Source organism: Elephas maximus, chromosome 24 (genome assembly GCF_024166365.1).
Source record: "Elephas maximus indicus isolate mEleMax1 chromosome 24, mEleMax1 primary haplotype, whole genome shotgun sequence".
Classification (NCBI taxonomy): Eukaryota; Metazoa; Chordata; class Mammalia; order Proboscidea; family Elephantidae; genus Elephas; species Elephas maximus.
The window spans coordinates 42,774,255-42,795,189 of record NC_064842.1 but is presented as its reverse complement, the minus strand read 5'-3'; the positions used below and the strand labels follow the sequence as shown (position 1 = coordinate 42,795,189).

Genomic DNA, 20,935 nt, shown 5'->3' with positions numbered 1-20,935 from the left:
AACTTGTTACCTGAAATCTTCAGAGTAGAAGTGAATTCTTCTTTTTACTGTTGTGGTAGAACACAGCTTACTGCTTTGGAACTAACTCTGGAAGCTCTTTGTTATTCATGATGTTATTAGACTAGTTATGCTACATTCTGAATTTCCTTAATGACTCTAGGAGTAAGCCGTTAGGAGCTATCTTAGTTATCTAGTGCTGCTATAACAGAAATACCACAAGTGGATGGCTTTAACAAACAAGTTTATTCTCTCACAGTCTAGTAGGCTAGAAGTCCAAATTCAGGGCACCAGCTTCAGGGGTAGGCTTTCTTTCGCTGTTGGTCCTGGAGGATATTCTTGTCATCAATCTTTCCCTGGACTAGGAGCTTCTCAGTACAGGGACTCTGGGTCCAAAGGATGTGCTCTTCTCCTGGGACTACTCCCCCTCGTTGGTATGAGGTCCACCCATCTCTCTGCTCCCTTCTCTCTTTTACATCTCAAGAGAGATTGGCTCAAGACACAATCCAATCTTCTAGATTGAGTCATGCCTCATTAACATAACTGCCGCTAATCCCGTCTCATCAATGTCACAGAGATAGGATTTACAACACATAGGAAAATCAAATGACAAAATGGTGGACAGTCACACAATATTGGGAATCATGGCCCAGCCAAGTTGGCAGATATTTTGGGGGGACACAATTCAATACATGACAAGAGGTTCAGTCAGGGAAGCACTTGGGCATCTGTAAAAATGGTATGGGGACAATATGTGACATCCTCCAGCCCCACAAGGGGAAGGAGAATCAAGATGAACAGCCCAAGGCTGATTCCCATCAGTTGGAGGTCAGACATGCCTTTTCTCTCCACCATCTTTACCAATTCTGACACCAACCACCCTTCACACAACACTCTCTAATTCTTTGCTGGGTTCGATTATTCATTGCAATGGCCACACAGAACTCACAGACCACACTCACAATTATGGGGTTTATTAGGGAAGTAACAATTAAAATTCAGGCTCAGGAACACTCAGGATACAGTTCTTCTATCAAAATAGCCTTTTCCCAGGTGTGCTCAAAGGCACACCTTTCCCTGGCCATCCGTCTCTGTTCAAAGGCAATCAGCTTTCTCTGTCCATGGACTGGAAGCCCACTGTGCCGTCTTCTGCTGCCAGGTCTCCCATACTGGTCTCTCCTTCCTTGGTGGTGGTGGGCTCCACCACTCTGCTCTGGAATTGGCTCTCTTTTAAGGCAAAGCTGAACAATCCCCTTGGTAGGCCACAATTACCCTATCATGCAGTCCTGCCCAGTCACCTGGGTGGAAGTTACAAGACCATGGCTAGAAGGGCTACACACAAAAGTAATTAATGGCACCTCAGGCCACCCCCTGGCTTGTCTAGCCATGGTTCTTTCATATTTAGCAGATAACTTCCCCCTTCCCATCCTTTTACCAGTCCAAAATTGTCATTAACAATTAGCCCTTCAATAGGGCAAAGAGTCCAAAGGGTGATTTTACTCAGGTACCAGCCATTCAGGTCTGCTGCAGGTTTCCATCTGATCTGGTCAGGTTCTCCAAAAGTCATCTTCACCCTTTCTGGCCTCTGACAGAATTCAGCTGAGAGAAGATTACTCCTTTACTCACAAGGTTTCAGCACAGCAAAGCCTTTAAGGGAATGTGTTTTCGGCCACTGTACTCCAGTCCAGTAGTGGCTCCCCCTTAGTCCACTCTTTTATACTTACAGCTCCTGCAATTACAGTTTTTATGATCACAATTGACCTTTTTAACAGTTAGCACTCACAGTTGAATCATATAATTCTATCAGCATCTTCCCCCACCCTCTCTTCCTCAGACACATCAGGAAACCAGCAATCTATTCAGGGGAGATCCTCCTTTGTCCCCCTCATATTGAATGTAAACACACCCAGGAAAGCATGTAAGCCAGGCACTTCATGCCTTTATCTCCCACTGTTTTAGATAGCCAGTGTTTAAATTGTCCACCGCTATTATCATTAGTGGCGGATCAGACCAGCACACTGAGGAGACTAGCACGTTCCTTGATCTTGAAGAATCTTCTTTCCCGGTTGGGACTTTGAGCATCTGCATCCATAAGCAAAGTCCAGCCCAGAGCAAGCCATCAAATTGCAGCATTCTGCACCAGCTCACAGTATCAAACATCTTTCTCTTCATTCAGTCAGGTTCTGGTCAGCTCATCCCTTGCCACCCAAGCTAGGTCACAATGGTTCGCGGCCTCAGGCTCGAGATTTCACACATGCCTCCTGACACTTCAGAAGGCCCCTTCATACATTGTCATCCCTAGCCCCTTGGGCTAGGTCAGTCCACACACAACTTCCTTTACTTCTGATCAGCCAGCCTTTCTTCTCACTCTCATCCCTAGCAGCTGGGGGCTAGGTCAACGAGTGCCAGTGGAACGTGTCTAAATTCAGCCCGTCTCTTCATTGCTGCACTTCCCCCACCTCCACTCATGGTGGGCCCAGGTGGTCACCACAAGCAAGCACAGCAAGCTGTCTACTCAGAATTCCAGCCAAAACCAAACCAAACCCAGTGCTGTCAAGCTGATTGCAACTCATAGCGACCCTGAGTAGGACCGCCCCATAGAGTTTCCAAGGAGCGCCTGGTGGATTCGAACTGCTGACCTTCAGGTTGGCAGCCATTGTTGCAGTTAACCATTGCGCCACCTGGGTTTCCACTCAAAAGTCAGCTCCCTTTAATTTCCTATCCTGGAAGAGGGTTCCTTCCAGTGGGCATTGATATTTCCTGCCTTCATGCATCCAACGGCAAACCACTTGTGAAATTCAAAAACCAAAACAGCCACTTTTTTTCTGTAAATTCTTTCAAATGCAAATCTTGCATTCTCTCAGCAGATCTGGGTGGTTCTGCATGACTTTTCAAATGGAAATCTGGGCGAGGGTCAGGTTTTCCACCTAAACCACCATACTATACACAGGGCTACTGGCTTGAAACAAAAACCCTTTCTTTCTCCTGGGCAAATCCTAGTTCCTCCTTTAGCATATTCAATCCGGTATCCAGTGAAGTAGCCACACTCTGTAATACCCAATATTCATTTCTCGCATACACTTAGGTCTGCTTTACAACACTGGGTAGCAGGAACATTTAGTATCGGTACAGATAAACAACCCTTTTAAAACATTCCGCTTTAGTCTTCTCTACACCTTAACTATCTTCCCATTCATATGCATATGGCCTTGGGCCTCTGACTGGGTGGAACCCGTAAACCTTGGCCCTCTATCAATCATCTTGCTTGTCTGGCCTGGCTTTTGCCCCAGTTTTTTTCACTCCAGGTGAGGATTTTAAGCCATTACAAGTAACAAAGTAACCATCTAAGAAGCAAAAGTTTCACTTCCTAAGCCCCTTTGTTCTTTCTCTTACAAGGTTGCATGCTCTCAGGACTCTGGAGCCTTGCAAAGAATCTTGCCTCTGAGGACAACTGTAGAAATGGCATGGGGGCATTGTCTGAAGTCCTCCAACCCCACAAAGGGGAAGGAGAATCAAGATGAACCACCCGAGGCTGATTCCCGTCACTTGGCATGCCTCCTCTCTCCACCATCTTTACGAATTCTAACACCAACCATCCCTCCCACAGCACTCTCTGCTTCTTTTGCTGGGTTCAGTTATTCATTGCAATGGCCACACAGAACTCACAGACCACACTCACAATTATGGGGTTTATTAGGGAAGTAACGGTTAAAATTCAGGCTCAGGAACACTCAGGATACTGTTCTTCCATCAGGATACCCTCTTCCCAGCTGTGCTGGCAGGCACTCCTCTCCCTTTTTCTGCCGAAAACAGTCCTTCAGACTGTGAAAAACTTTGTAATGTTGCCGGGTGAAAACCTGAGGTTTTGCTCAGCGTGACTTGTTACAGCCAATAAACAAGGGCCCAGGGTGGGAGATCAGACAGTCACCTTTATTTCGCTGTACAAGGAAAGGGGCAGTCAGGGCTGCTGCCTCCAAGACTGCACATAGCCTGCTTGGGGAGGTGGGCTTTTACAGAGAGCAGACAAGGAAATGCAAATTCATCATGAATATTCAGGATTGACCTTTATGAAGGCGCTCAGAGCTTGGGGATGACTATGCATTTTCATTAGACAAGGGTTTGATCCCCCAGGATGTAGGAAGGGATGAATTTTTCTCCATCAGGATGTTAAGTCTCCACCCAGAGGTGGGTTGAGGCCATCTACAGCCTGTTTTGTGGTTATCTCGTCAACGACAATTTCAGAAGAAAGGGCAGTTTATTTTGCTCCGTGTTTAGGAGGATAGGTCAGAGTGGGGGTCTCTTAGAAGGGCTGGGCTCTGAGGCTGCCTGCCTCAGTAATACTTGGAGACTGTGATTCAGAAAATACCTTTTAATCAGCCCTTTTAAAGAGTGGAAGACTCGAGTTGGCTTTACCTTTCCAAGGAAACTTGTATTCAGTGCGTTCATACACTAAATATTTAAAAAACACCAACTATGTGCCTTTAAAAAGTGTTAAAATCCAGCCCATATCCTCAAGTTCACAACCTATTTAGGAAGACAGGATTATTTTAACAATTATATCATCTCTCGATTTACATGTAGTTAATTTATACACTTTGGAATTTAAAGCAGTGAAGAAACAACCCCCTTTTATAAATGATTTGTTTTCAGAAAAAAGCACAGTTTCAACTTCTTTCTAAAGTATTGTAGGTCTCCGGCTGACTGTACTTTGCAGGATGCTGCTGGGTGGCCAGGCAAGATCCACCACAGGGTAGCGCCCAGCCTGGGATCTAAAGTGCTTCTTGAGTGCCTTTCTTTCTTTTTTTAGTGACTGCCAAGTAAAGTCACAAAATAGAAGAAGCCACTTAATATTTCAGGGAAGACTCTTAGGTGAGGAAGCAGAGAAAGCTTATCACCATTGAAGTCATAATGGAAATGAAAAGGCATCTGTTTTCAACCATTCCTATTAACTAATTACTCCATTAATCCAATAATTCAGTTCGGTGCTTATTTATTATCTGGTATGTGCCAGGTATTGTTCTGGGTGCTGGAGTTGGAACAATGAACGTACGAGAAGAAGTAGCTGCCCTCATAGGGCTCAGCTTCCTGTGGCTTATGAAGCATTTATCACCTTGTGAAATTGCAGGCAGACCTGTGGGTGGCAGTGTCTTCAAGTTCCAGGGCTGAATTTGGAGCATCACCAGCCTTGACAAACATTGTTTATGTGTATATGATTTTTGCCAGTGGAGACTAATGCTGTTACTGTATTGAACATTGTAGTGACTTTGTTTCATGAACAAGTGCCTCCTTTTCCATGAGACCAGAAGAAGTGGATAGTGCTGGCTACCATTACTGAACATTTTGATCAAGATTCTGTAAGAGTGCTGATAAAAAATGGGAAGTGTAGAATAGAATTTTAAATTCTCATGGAATGTAGACTTTCTGGAGCCTTTGTGGCTAGATAGTCCCCACTCATCCCCCCACCCCACCCAACTATTGCCCTGAGGTAATCTTTAAACCTAGCTTAAACTCTCCTCTGAAGTCATTTTTAAACCAAACAGTAGTTTAGCTTAATTAATAAAGAACATTTCCCTTGAGCATTGTGCTCTTCTAAAGAATTATCTGTAGATGATCACATTGACAACAGCTACTGGAAAAGTTAGATAAAGGGCTTAGGAGGCAGTGAGTTTAAGATAAACCAAACCTGATTCTGACTCATGGTGACTCTGAAGGACAGATTAGAACTTCTACTGAAGCAAATTGCCAGACCTTTCTCCCCTGGAGTGGCTGGTGGGTTCAAATTGCTGACCTTTCAGTTTGCAACTGAGCCCTTAACCACTGTGCCACCAAAGCTCTTTGAGTTTAAGTTAATGGTGGGGAAATAATTTGGAAAAGTATAGTGAGAATGGTGGCACAACTTGAAGAATGTAACCAATGTCACTGAATCGTATATGTAGAAACTGTTCAATTGGTGTATGTTTTGCTGTGTGTGTTTTCACCAAAAAAAAAAAAAAAAAATTGCTGAAATGAAAATATCATTTTTGTTACCCATCCTCCATACCACCCCTCTCCCTCTCTTCGCCGGTTGCATTGGGTCCACAGGCTGGTGGGCTTTTCTTTGGCTGCTTGACTAATCAGAAGATGACCTCCTCAGTCCCCTTTGTTTCTGTATGACCTCTACAGCTAGTTTCTGGGGGTACCTATCCTTTCTTTCTCCTTCTTGAAGGGCTGAATGCTTTTTCCTGAAGCCTCAACTTGTTACCTGAAATCATCAGAGAGTAGAAGTGAATTCTTTTTACTGTCATGGCAGAACACAGCTTACTGCTTTGTAACTAACTCTGGAAGCTCTTTGTTATCGATGTTATTAGACTAGCTATGCTACGTTCTGAATTTCTTTAATGACCCAAGGAGTAAACCCTTAAGAGCTCTGTTAAGGAACCACCTGGGCATCTTTCTTTTCAATTCCTGCCAGGAGAGCCTAAATACCACGCCAACTCAGCTGTTTCCTCTACCAGAAGAGAGGACAGTGGATTGGAGTGGAGACCGCAGACCCTTCTTACTCTGCCTCCCTAAGATCAGGCCAAGGGACCCCTGGACACTTAGTTTAGATCTTTGAAAGTAAGATGAACTACTGTCATCTATGAAAATTCTGCTTCCTTCTTATGCCTGATTTCTTTGTCACACAATACAATTTTATATATCGTTAAACATTCATTTGTTGAATGCTTGCTTTATGCCAAGTATAGATTCTAGGGACACAGATGTGAATAACACATAGTCCCTTTTTCAAGAAATTTATATGCTAGTAATATGTGTCGTATTAACTTATTGAAATTTCCTTTAGTTTTCACTATGAATCCTGTTCACATATGGTCAGGCTTCAGCATTTGCTGCTCATGTAGCAGGGTGCTCATTCTTAACTTAAAAAAATAGACTATTGTGTTGCTTTTCTGTTTGAGTTAATTGTTCCTAGTCAAAATCTCAGCTCTTTGACTACCATATTCTATCCCTTTTTCTGCTGAAAATAGCCCTTCAGACTGTGAAAAACTTTGTAATTACCTTGAGACTATGATTCAGAAAATACCTTTTCATCAGCCCTTTTAAGGAATGTAAGACTGAAGTTAGCTTTACCTTTCCAAGGAAACTTGTATTCAGTGGGTCCATGTAATAAATATTTAAATAGATACCAACTGCATGCCTTTAAAAAGTGTTAAAATCCAGTCTGTATCCTTAAGTTCACAGCCTATTTAGAAAGCCAAGATTAAGTATTTAAACAATTTTATCATCTCTCTATTTACATGTAGTTAATTCATATACAGTGAATTAACACAGTGAAAAACGACCCACTTTTAAAAATTATTTGTTTTCAGAAAAGCATAGTTTCAACTTCTTTCTAAAGCATTTTAGGTCTCAGGCTGACTGTACTTTGCAGGAATGTTGCTGGGTGGCCAAGGAAGATTCACCACAGGGTGGTGTCCGGCCTGGGATCTAGAATGTCTCTTGAGTGTCTTTCCCTTCCTTTTTTTTTTTTTTTTTTAATTGTGCTTTAAGTGAAAGTTTAAACCAAGTCAGTCTCTCATACAAAAACTTATATACACCTTGCTATATGCTCCTAGTTGCTCTCCCTCTGATGAGACAGCATACTCCTTCCCTCCATTCTCTATTTTTGTATCCATTTGGCCAGCTTCTGCCCCCCCTTCCCTCTCATCTATTCTCCAGACAGGAGCTGCCCACATAGTCTCATGTGTCTACTTGATCTAAGGAGCTTACTCTTTACCAGTATCATTTTCTATCCCATAGTCCAGTCCAATCCCTGTCTGGAGAGTTGGCTTTGGGAATGATTCCTGTCTTGGGCTAACAGAAGGTCTGGGGACCAGGACCTCTGGGGTCCTTCTAGTCTCAGTCAGGCCATTAAGTCTAGTCTTTTTACAAGAACTTGGGGTCTGCATCACACTGCTCTCCTGCTCCCACAGGGGTTTTCTATTGTGTTCCTGGTCAGGGCAGTCATCAATTATAGACAGGCACAATGTAGTTCTTCTGGTTTGAGTGTCTTTCTTTTTCAATAACTGCCAGGTAAAATCACAAAATAGAAGATGCCAGTTAATATTTCAGGGAAGACTCTTACATGAGGAAGCAGAGAAAGCTTATCACTATTGAAGTCATAATGAAAACTAAAAGACATCTGTTTTCAACCATTCCTATTAACTAATTAGTCCAATAATTCAGTGCTTATTATTTGGTATATGCCAGGTATTTGTTCTGAGTACTAGAGATGGAGCAGTGAACATACCAGAAAAAGTAGATTCGCTCACAGAGCTCATCTTCCTGTGGCATATGAAGCATTCATCACTTCGTAAAAGTGCAGTCAGACCTATGGGTGGCAGTGTCTTCAAGCTGCAGGGCTAAATTTGGAACATCACCAGCCTTGACAAACACTGTATATGTGTATATGATTTTTGCCAGTGGAGACTAATACTTTTGTGGTGACTTTTTTTTTGTTTCATGAACAAGCATTTGTACCTAGTCTTTTTTCCTATAAACTTTATTTCCTGTTTATGTTAATGCGGTATAGTAAAAAAAAGAATATGACTTTTTAAAAATTCATCTCTGGCTTTTTCTTTATTCCTTACACGCATATTTTGATTAAAAAATTTTTAAATCTTTTACTTCTCTGAAACCTAAATGTTATACAAATAAAGAGATGAGTATATTTGAAGTGTATCGTTATATTTAAAGTAGATTATCCTTAAATTATATTTCAGTTGTATAGGGCCTTGACTGGATCAGTTAATTTCCTTATCCCTGATTTCCTCCACTTGTGTATTAAGGAGAACAAGCACCATATCTTCCCTTAGGAAGGTAGAGCTGCCATGTGATGAATCGTTAACTGGCATTAAGAAGCTTGGATTCTGGTCGTGGCCCCCCCACTGGCTAAGTTGGGTGACCTTGAGCAAGTCTCCTAAACTTCTGGTACTTCAGTTTCCTATTTGTGAAATGAAGTTGGACAAGACGAGCACCAAGGTCTTTTTCAGCTATCACCTTCTGTGACTGTGTGGATTTGTTTTTTGTGAGTACTTTGAAGAGCTGTCTGAAATGCCCATTTGTCAGTGCAAAGGAATATGAAATATAAGTCATTATGTTCACCAGGAGCTGCAAATCAATGACAGATTTCAAATGTATGTTTTGTTCTTTCATCCTAGAATAGCCTGTAACTTTAGCAAAGGCTAGGACTGTGTCTCCTTTGTTGTGTATCTTTGGCACCAGGAACATAGTAGAAACTTTATGAATATTATCAAATGAATGAATGAAAGTGACTTGTATGAACCATGATCTGCCATCAAAATTTCACCATTATTCAACATGCACCTTCTACTGTTATCAACATAAGGCCCATCTTATTGCCTGCCCTCAATTATTTAACACAAATCCCGGACATTATATTATCTGTTAAATACTTTAGTTTATATCTCTTAAAGATACTCCTTTTTAAAAATAACCAAAATATTATCACATCTAAAAAATCAGTTGACAGCTATTCCTTGATATTATCACATAGCCAGTGAATACTGAGATTTCTCTAATTTTCTATTTTTTTTTTTTTTTTATAATTGAGTTTGTTTAAATCAGGATCTAAACAAGGGCCCCTTAGTATTTGGTTGATAGATCTCTTGGGTTATTCTTTTTTTTTTTTTTTTAATTTTTGTGTAGACATATGAAAGTATAGAGAAATGTAAAATGAACTCTCCCATATACCCATTGACCAACTTCAACTACTGTCAAGATATGGCTAATATTGTTTCATTTATAACCCCTTATTTCTCCCTCCCCCCATGTCATAAAATTGAAGCAAATTCTGGACGTCATAAAAACTTGAATATGTATCTCTAGAAGATAAAGATAAAAAAAAAATAATCACAATACATTAATCACACTTGAGAAGATGAACAATGATTCCTTGGTATCATCAAATATCCAGTATTCAAATTTTTGTAATTATCTCATAAATATGTTTTTAACGATTGATTCATTTGAAACTGGATCTAAATAAGTTCCACGCATTGCATTTGATTGATAAGCCTCTTAAGTCTCTTTTAATCTATAGGTTAAACCTCTTTGTTTTTCTCTTTTATTTCTATTTATTTTTCTTTCTCACTATTATTTAAAAAACAAATTCTTTGTCCTTTTGAATTTCCCACACTCTGCGTTTTGCTGATTCCATTTCTGAGGCATAATTTAATATATTCCGTTATCCTTGTATTTCTTGGAAACTGGTAGTTAGATCTAGATGCTTGATCAGATTTAGGCTCAGTTTTTGGCACGAATACTTCTGGAGTAGTGTATTTCCTATGACATCATATAAAGAGGTATCTGGCTTTCCCTCTTTTTTTTGTGATATTAAGATTTACCAGTGAGTTCACATGTTGCCAGTCTGCTTCATCCATTATAAAATTCCCCCTCAGCCTAATGATTTTAGCTGCCATTGATGGTCATTGTCTCAATCCGTTATTTCATTAGGGAAGAGGATATATTTAATATAACCAAAAGTTAGTTCTGGCATTCAAAATTGTTTTGCATTAATGTTATTTGTTAGATTTGTTAAGATGATAATGAAATTTGTTTGTTTAATCACCATTAGTGAGAGTCAAGAGGAAGATCCTTAGGAAGAGTATATAAAAATCTGTATAAATAGTGCTATTAATTAGGAGCCTTGTTAAAACATAAAAATACAGAGAATTTTTTTCAATAAAAATTATAACTTTTTATCTCAACAGATTCTCAAGAGGATTTGGAAAATGTCCCATCAGTGAGTTCTCAGGCACAGGAGACCACAGTCACAGCAAGGGGCACCAGAGAAGCTCAGACCCCGAACTCTGCGTCTGGTCTTAACCAAAGGGTAGAGGTAATAGGTCCAGGAAGTGCAGATACGGGCGATGAACCAGAAAGTCCAGATGAAACAACTGGTCAGAAATATCCAAAGGAAGAAACAGAACATAAGAGCAGCCGGGGTTCTCAGGATGGAGAAGAAGGGCATCACTTCCATCCAGGAAGTGTGAGTGCAGAAGCCTCGGATCCAGATCCTGACCGTTCTCCAAGTGACAGGGGAGAAAGGGCAGATGCACACTTCAGGAGCCACTCTGCAGCCTGCCCTGAGGAACTGAGAGTCAGAACCACAGCTTCCCAGGAGCCACCTGCCCCAGACTTCCAGAATGCCCAGAGTCCGGGTCATTTCATCACGGGGCTGGAGAGTCAGGACACACTGAGGAGGCGGCTGGGGACTCGAGGTGAGAGAACCCATTGAATGACTGTCTTGCTTTGTATTGCTGTGCTATTGAGCACACAGCATCAGTCAAGGCCCTTCTTTCTTTTCAGAGAACTTTTGCCTTTCTTTCAAGGGACTAAGGAAAAATAGAACTTAAAAAAGAGTTGTCTTTTTTTTTTTTTCTATAGAGATGCGGGGAACCTTAGCATTCTTTGGCCCTGCATGGTTCCTGCTAATATGTAGGATGCTTGCATGCGCTGGAAAATGTAGCTAAAAGCAGTCTTTGTTCCTGCACACAGGTAGTCTTAAGCCCAACCCTAGAAACCTGCCGTAGATTTTTTCACCATGCATTTGCTGGTATCTGCCTGCTGTAAGGAAGTGTGGTCTTCAGGGTTTTGGGTTCCCTTACTGCTCCAGCTGGGGACTCTTGGTCTGTGGAGGGTTGAGCCCTAGAGAGAATGCTGAAGGGAATGCTCTGTGAATGCCGTGCCGGCATAAGTACTGCCCCTGCTCCTTTTCTCTTTGCCCCCTGTGCTCCCTGCCTCCTGCCCTCTTGCTGTCTGGAAGGCTCTCCACAATGACCCACCTTTTTTATTCTACCCTGCCCTATCCCCCAAATATCTCTCCTTCCTCCTTCCACCCATTCCTTTCATGTCTCAGTGAATGCATGTGACTTTTATAAACCATAATCTGTCATCAAAAGGTCTCCATTATGTATTCACTGTGAGTAGGAAAATAAAAGATTGTTTTAAAAATTCAGGTTAGCAATGATGGCCTCATGATATTATTTGTTTATCAAAACCCATAGGACTGTACAACACAGTGAACCCTGTTGTAAACCATAGACTTTGGTCGATGATAATGTATCCGTATTGGTTCATCAGTTGTAACAAATATACCATGTTAATGCACAATGTTAATAATAGGAGGAACTGTGTATGGTGGGGACGGTGTATATGGGAACTCTGCGTCCTGCACATTTTTTTTAGCAAACCTCAAACTGCTCTAAAACTAAAGTCAATTAAAAAAAAAAGTCTTTCCAGACTAAGGCAAAATAGCAGGAAGGATCCAGCGGTCTACTTCTGAAAATAATTAGCTAGCGAAAACCTTATGAATAGCAGTGGAACCCTTCAGGTTAGAAGGCACTCAAAATATGACTGGGGACACAGTGGGCTCAGCATAAGGATTGTGAGGACAGAGCAGGACCGGGCAGTGTTTTGTTCTGTTGTACATAGGGTCCTTATGAGTCAGAACTGACTAGACAGCACCTAACAACAAAAACAAGGAGCTAAGAAACCTCATTCTAACCTCACTCAGCCACATCTCTTTATGTGACCTTGGGCAAGGCCCTTAACATTCCTGGATATTTTATCTGATAGGAAAAGTGTAGGGGGGTTGGAGCAGGTGATTATTAAAGATCTTTTCTTTTCTTTGTCTTTTCCTGTTTAAAGGTCTTTTCATCCTTAAATTCTGTGAAATGATATTTTAAAAACATTTTTGGTGCAGTATGATTAAATGAACTATCCTTTATAGGTAGAGATGTGTCTCCTTCTCTATGTCATTAGGGTATGTTCGTTGAGTTGTTTTTCCAGTAAGAGTTATGAGGCGTGCTCAGCTTTCAACGTTTTGAGATTCCTGGCTGGAGTGAAGCACAGGTGTAGACACTGGGTGTTTAGTTTAGAGTGCTACAAAATAATGCTTTTGTTTTCTCCCGGACATTTTTTAATCAACCTTGGTTTTTACATAGTTCATAAATTTTATTAACCTTGTATTCCTTGCTTTGTACACTTCCTTCACTATGAGTTTCAGACTTTGTTTGTAAGCTACTTTGTAACTCTAGGGTAATCTCTCCTGCCTCTGACTTTAATGCCTCTGTTGTTTGTATACTTGAGAGTCTTGAGGAGCTATGTGAGACCTGAACACTGGAATTAGAGCATCATTACGTTCTGATGTTGAATCTTGAAAACAACTAACATTTTCAAGTCCCTTCTTAATTTTGTACATTTTGGTGAATCACGTTTTAGATGGGTTTGGCTGCAATGTTGGAATGCTTGTTTCTTTGACCTTGTTATAAGGGCCAGTGGGGAATTGTGAATGTAGCAAAAGTGACCTTAGATGAATTTCACAGCACTTCCTTTTATTCTTCTAAGTAGAATAAAAACAACTTAGAGCCTCAAGGGAAAAAGTTAGCTTTGTAAAAAAGAAAATTTTACAAAGTATAGAAATCTTATCAGTCAATTCTTTGGTTTGATGAGAGAGAATGATAGAAAGGTATATATATGCTCTCCAGTGCAGTGTTTAAAAATAATATTGTCCTTCCCCCCCCCCCCCCCCCCCAGAGGCTGGAAGTCATCTGCAAGAAGCACAAAAATTGAAAGGAAACAAAGAGAAGGCACAGGACAGCAGAAGAAAGATACTAAGCTATTTGGGGCTCCACGGTGAGAACAAACCTGGTTTCACTGCAGTGTTGATTGACATTCAGACATCCCAGTGAATGATGCCTAGAAAACTGGCCGATTTAAACAGTTTTAACTTTGAACTAGCCTTTTTTTTTTTTTAGAGGTGTTTGATATTAATAATAAAATAGAGCAATAAAGTTTTAGGAATCTTTCTGTGCTTAATAAAATACAAATTATCCCAATAGGAAGGGCTTTTCATATAAAAAAACTAAAACCACCTTTTCAATTTGAGACTGTTAGCTTCTCAAGTGGCATTTTTAAGTTCTGGCCCTTAGAAAAAGAATAGTTACAGGCAGTAGGCATTTTGAGGAAGATGGAAGACTATCCTAATAGCTCATTTTGAATCACATTATGAATTACTGCAACAAATACATAAACTCAGCTTTTACCTTTTAACAAAGATATTGTGTCTTCAGTAATTTAATCTGTGAAGAAATTAATGAAAAGATATTTCTGATAGACTTTAATAGCAGAAAGTTTAAAGGAGTTAGGAAAAAGAAACCCACCACTACCAGTAAAATGTTCATTTCAGTTCACCACAGGCTTTGTTTCTACTCATATTTGCTCTAATTTTCCCATTCTCTGACAGGATACATCATTTTTGCCCTCCTGGCCATAGGTCTGTGTATTTTTTTGCTACGTCCTATTACTCGCGACTATTTTTCTCAAGCCCAGCAAGTGCCCAAAAATCCAGCTTTGGAGGCCTTCCTGGCTGAGTTCACCCAGTTGAAGGATAAATTTCCAGGCCAGAGTCCCTTCCTGTGGCAGAGAGGACGTAAGTTTCTGCAAAAGCACCTCAATGTTTCTAACCCCACAGAGCCAGCCACCATCATGTTTACAGCCGCTCGAGAGGGAAGAGAGACCCTGAAGTGCCTGAGCTACCACATTGCAGATGCCTACACCTCTTCCCGGAAAGTCTCTGCCATTCAGATCGATGGGGCTACAAGATCCTCACAGGACAGTGACACGGTCAAGCTGTGGGTCGACGTGGAGCTGAGCTCTGGATTTGAGAATGGCCGGAAGGCTGCTGTGGTGCACCGCTTTGAATCCCTTCCTGCTGGCTCTACCTTGATCTTCTACAAGTATTGTGACCATGAGAATGCAGCCTTTAAAGATGTGGCCCTGGTCCTGACCGTCCTACTAGAGGAAGAAACATTGGAAGCAAGTGTGGGCCCAAGGGAAACTGAAGAAAAAGTGAGAGATTTGCTCTGGGCCAGGTTTACCAACTCTGACGCTCCCAACTCCTTCAACCACATGGACTCAGACAAATTGAGTGGGCTGTGGAGCCGTATTTCACACCTGGTACTGCCTGTCCAGCCAGTGAGGAGCATAGAAGAACAGGGGTGCCTTTTAGAAAGCTAAGCACAGAGTTGATTATAGAAGGCATAGATTTTTGAAAAAGTCAGTTTCAAGTCCTTCCCATTTATGTGGACAGTGGTTGATAAATGCTAGGAAATAGCCAGAAAAACACAAGTGAGCTTATTTTAGAAAAAAAAACTTCATTTTTTAACTTTTCATAAGATTTTTGTAATCAAAGTGTGTCAAAGCTAAAAATTGACCTGATTTTTTCCCTCCCTTTCAGCATGGCATACATAATTGAGGGTTTTTTTTTTTTAATCCCGAAATACAGCAACCAAGTATTTGCACAGGAAGATATTCTTGCTTCCCAGAGTAACTACAGAGTGATTTTTATTTTCTTGAATGAGACTGTAATGAACCTTTTTGATAGTGTTTGGACCGTGAATAAAGCAATTACAGTTCTTAAGCAATGATAATATTTAGAAAAAAAATTATCACATGTTGAATATTTTTAAAAAACTCACTTTAATAACCTCGTTATGGGATTACATTGTAGACTAGCACTTTTGAGTAGTATGAAAAAAGAATATATGAATCAAACCATCTATTACTTACCTAAATACTTCCTGTCAGACACTATGCCTTTAATCCGTTAACGAGCTGAAGTAAAAGCAGCTATACTCAAGAAGTGTTTTTTTAAATGGGGAAACTGTTTATGATCATTGGAAATGAGGAAATTCCAATTGGCTCTATCTTTACCTCAGCTTTCTTGAGTGATTCAGACCTGTGATTTCAGACCACCTGCACCCGCTCCCCTTTGAATGAGAACAGTTCAGCTTTTGATTATTTTATATATTGGGTCCTCCATAAGATTTAATTGTAACAAAGAGTTCCACTGATATTGAGGTTTGAAAACCACTGATTAAGTGCAAAAAGCATCTTAGAAGATTAGGAAACAGGTAGAAACGAATGCATTTAGACTTAGAGTAGGAACAGTGAGGGTGGAGTAGATTTGTTATGTAGAAGCACTGCTTCTGAAAGCACTACAAATGAACGGCAGAATGCGCAGACTCGTGTTTACTAGCAGGTCTCTGACGCTATCGTTAATTTCTCTTAATCACCGTCTCTGTCTCCCTGAATGGAATTTTATAGTTGTCTAGGATGAGAGTTTGAGTGCCCTTTAAGCAGAATGTATTTTAATAACCAATCTAATACTAGGTCTTCTATTTTATATGGGCACATTGGCATAACTTTACAAAACCTTATTTGCTCTGCAGTGATGGAACATTGTATAATGCGGCTCATTTCTTGGCCAGTACTACTACTAGGTTAAGAATTAAAGAAATACAAGAGATGTTATATGCACTGAGAGGAAACAGAATGGTAGGTAGATTCTCTGAGGTATTAGTGGCCAATATTAATGGTTGGGCCATATCCTGTGATTGTAAGAAAGATTGAAAACAGGATTTATAGAGACAGCAGTTGATTTGCATTTGAGCTCTGAAAGCAGGAGTCTAGCATAGTGACTGATCCTCACCTAATGTTCTATTCCGTTATGTAGCATTTTAAGGAACTTTCCTAGATCCTGGAATGTTTCCACTGGGCTTTGGCCTCTTCTGCTTATATGAGAGAATGTGTGTGTATGTATATATATGTATGCTAACCCACCAGCTGCTCCATGGGAAAAAGATGTGGCGGTCTGCTTCCTTAAAGATTACAGCCTAGGAAACTCTATGGGGCAGCTCTACTCGGAAACAGTTGCTATCAAGTCGACTCTGACTCCTGTGTAAGTCAGAGTAGAACTGTGCCCCGTAAGGTTTTCAAATGGCTGACTTTTCAGGAGTAGATCACCAGACCTAGAGTTGCTATGAGTCAAAATCGACTGGACAGCACGCAACAATAACAAAAAATAGATATATATTTAAGAACCCATGCAAAGTCATTAAAGTATGGAAGGGTTTTAGGAAACACTAAGAAGACGCAGGGATCTTTATTGATACCTAAAAAAGAGATCACAAAGACGTGGGGGAAGAATCTTACTGGAAATACCTGCCACAGGAAGAACACATAAATCTAACCAACGCCTTAAGTTGTGCTCATTTGAGCATGAGGGCATATCTAAAGGAACAATTTGCATTTGGAATTTTGTAAAGGGATCTTCAGATAGAGTTGAGAAAAGCCCTAAACAAAGGTTAAAAGGTAGCAAATATAATATTAATGTCAATTCAAAACAAGATCGGAGAAAATGGAAGAAAAATCTATATACCATATTCAAAAATTATTTTTCCTGTATTTCTAGATCATAGGTACTAGAATTATGTCACACAAAACCAGTGGTGCCTTATAGGACTGAAAAGATGGCCTACTGACCTGTGCTACCTCAGATCTACAAAGGAACGAGTGTGAAGGGTACATATCTAACCTCTGTCAGCAACTCAGATTACAGTTGATATAAAGGTTCTTGTTTCTTCACTCAGTTGAATATAGCTTTCATTATTTCCTTTCAATGTAATTTAGAAAAAGAAACCCCCAAAAGTCACTTTTTTTATGTACCGTTTGTTAATAACATTTTTCCTTCCATGTATAAGTGCGATCAACTAGTTGTCCACTGTTTCAAAAATCATTTTTAGAAGAAGCAATATATTAGAGCACTCTGGGTCTTCTCATGAATAAAATGATTACTTTTAAAGCACAAAACAATATATTTTTTAAATGTACAAATAATTAAAATCTATTATCTGGTGTACTTCCTTAGGTTATTTTCTGTTTGCTTATTTATACTTTCTACATTTTCAAGTTTTCAAATTTCCTTGTGTATATCTTTCATTACTACAATAGACAATTTGCTTACTTGCCTTAGAAAAGTAGTTCGTGGGCATATGATACCCACATGATACCTAAACATTACCTTTTAATTAAAAAATAAAAATTTTAATTATTACGGAACAACTTTCTTTACATAATATATTAATATAAATCACTTCTTGAATAATATCAGAGTTGTAGAAACAACTGGTAGAATAAAAAACAGCCTCTAGACTGGAGATTTTTATTCCCTAAGGGTAAATTTTAAGTTTCTCATTTATTTTCCAGGGGTTGGCAGAGGTATTCCAGGGGGTTCATATCACTACCAGTAGTAATGCTATTTGTTTTTATTTCTGTTTTTTGAACAAATAAATAATTTGAGAGCCTCCAAACTTATGCAGGGTGGTTAGGAGGCTCAACATGCCTATGAGTCATTATTCTCTGTTAATCACTCAGTTGAACAGCGCTAGCCACTGAGCTGATCTTGACCTTTTACACAGTTTCACATTGTTTGAGATATATTTTTATCTGTTAAAGACAGAAGCATAATGAGCATTGATGTTGAAATGTAACAAATACAACATATGAAAGTGATGCTAATTCAGCAAGATGATCTTCACCAGTACTTTTAAATTGCATGTATCTGACCACAATTCTTATGTAGCCTATAAAGGTCTCTAGCACTTCCAAAACTAATGGTAAATAAAAAATACAATTATTATATCCAGTTAGGATTTTCACTGAGTGGGAATAAAGCCTCTGTCCATACACAGTTTATTTGTGGAGAAGTACTTTCTAATAGCAACACAGAATATTTGCTATTTGAAAATAAAACATAACAATTGTAAAAATAAGCCAGTTTATCTTCGTAAAGCCCTCGCTCAACATATCATTTTATAATGTCTTATAATTTTATAATCATTCTATAATTTATCTGTTTTTCAAGTTGAACATATAGTTAAATTTCAATCTTCATTTCATGCTTTGTTCACCAATCTGAGCATAATGTATTTTAAAATTTGTATGTTGAAAAGTCACGGTTGGTTTTGCTTTTTTGCAAAATTAAAATACCTTGAACACTGTATTGCTTGTTCTTGGGAAAGTTGATGTTCTTATGTATTACGAATATTATTAATTATTATGAATCACTTCATTATCATAACCCATGTGATGAAATAATTATTTTTAGATGTTTCTAGAGGCATCTATGAGGTTATATAATACTGAGGTTTGTGAGTCACAAAGATTAGGAGATGTTTGTTGTGAATAATAATATATTTGCAAAAAAGACATTACCAATCCTAGAGAGAACTAAATAAAGTTAAAATACCCATGTAAAATCATTTCTCTGGATGACTTTAAAATATTTTTTATTCGTATTTATTTAAGTTTTATGTGTTAGGTTGTGAAGTAACTGATGTGGGCGTAAATTTGCCTGATTCAGATTGAGGCTGGGCTGTTAAACTCATTTCCAACTAATATATGGCCCTATAACTTATGTATCTATACAGCATTTCTTTTCAACCTCTTGAAAAAAAGAAAAATTATATGTATATGCAAATGAGTGATGAGCACTAGCCTGAGCCAAATGGCCTGAGAACACAAGCACCGACCCAATTGCTGTTGAGTTGACGCTGACTCAGAAGTGAGTCAGAGTAGAACTGTGCTCCATAGGATTTTCAAATGGCCAACTTTTCAGAAGTAGATCACAAGACCTTTCTTCCCAGGTGCCTCTGGGTGGACTTGAATCTCTAATCTTTTGTTAGTAGCCAAGCCCATTAACCGTGTGCACCACCCAGGGATTCTGAGAACACAACCAGTATTCCCTAATCTATATTCTGTACAGACGTGAATCCTTTCCTCTTCAGTACCTTTCCTTCCAGTATTACCTGCAGTGCCTATTTCAGTTTGTTTTAATGTCTTATAAATCCATACATTGACTCCTGTATTGGGAAATGTCCTCTTACTCTTCCTCACTGAGGCTTATAAACTAACTTTGCCCTTGCCTAAGAGCACTTATATGAACCAAAAGAACATTTTGGACTTGGGAAGCAGCAGACCGAGTAACATCGCCATAGAGCAGAGTTGGCAAGAAGGTGGTGTGCATGCCACCACTGGCCCACAGCAGTTGCAGCCTGCCTTCTCTCTGTGCCCAGACTTGGCCTCAACACTCTCTTTACAAAGCTCCAGCAACTGCTCCCAGTTGATCAGAGATTGCGTGAGATTTAAAGCTATTTGCTAACCCTGTAATAAAAGAAATAGACAGCACGTTGAGTTTCAAATTCAACTGCACTTTGCTTTTTTGTACTTAAAAAGGAAATGGGCTTTGTCAGTGTGAATGTCAGAGTCCTTGGAATTCCCCTTTATGTAACCGTGATTTCCTTTTGCATTTGTTCCTTAAGTATGTTGAAGAATGTGCCTTACTCAAATTAGTTGTCTGGTTATTACCAAAAATAAATCTTAATTTTTCTCAGTTGACTGATTCTTGATTAAAGTTCCCAACATAGCAAGTTTATAGAATGGGCACTTGATTATTAATGGTGGGAAAGGAAATGGCCATCTTGTGGCAATAAGCTGTATAGCCAAAGAACCCTGTGAGGGTCAGGTGGCACTCATGGCCATCAGTGAAGTGGTGTGTGAGGACACTGGATCTAGAATTACTGCAGTTCTCTTTTAACCTCTTTCATGCACTGCATGTATTTAAAGAGGCTTTCTTGAGTAGGGGAGAAAGAATGTGGTAGTAGGTACCTGTTGCCGTCCAGTTGATTTTGACTCTTAGCAACCCTATAGGACAGGTCTGAGTAGAACGACTGTAATCTTTATGGAAGCAAGCGGCTACATCTTTCACCTGTGGAGCGGCTGGTGGGTTTGACCATCAGGCTTTGGCTTAGCAGTCAATCACTTTAAAAACTGCACCACCAGCATTCCTTGAGGGTAGTAAGTAGAGCTCTGGGAATTGCTCCTAACTCAGAGTGTGCTGATTGGGAATGTGTCTCTAAGTGTAGACATTGTCCATCTGTGTGTTGGGAGGGGAGAGGGTAAGAATTTACAGAATTAGAGCAGAAGCCCCTGAACACCCATTTCAACCCCTCGTCCACCCTTCTTCCAGCTTTCTGTTCCTACTATATATACCCTG

The 20,935-nt window shown here is 39.8% G+C and overlaps 1 protein-coding gene across 4 annotated transcripts in view; it reads left to right on the top strand.

The window, feature by feature from the left end:
• Positions 1–20,272, top strand: part of TOR1AIP2 (torsin 1A interacting protein 2) — a 45,372-nt gene extending 25,100 nt beyond the window's left edge. For all 4 annotated transcript variants that reach the window (XM_049868419.1, XM_049868415.1, XM_049868416.1 and 1 more), the window contains 3 exons: positions 10,749–11,258; positions 13,576–13,674; positions 14,285–20,272. In XM_049868419.1, coding sequence (XP_049724376.1) covers positions 10,749–11,258; positions 13,576–13,674; positions 14,285–15,057 — 1,382 coding nt within the window. In that variant the 3' untranslated portion in view covers positions 15,058–20,272. The remainder of the gene's footprint in view (positions 1–10,748; positions 11,259–13,575; positions 13,675–14,284) is intronic.
• The last annotated feature ends 663 nt before the right edge of the window (positions 20,273–20,935 follow it).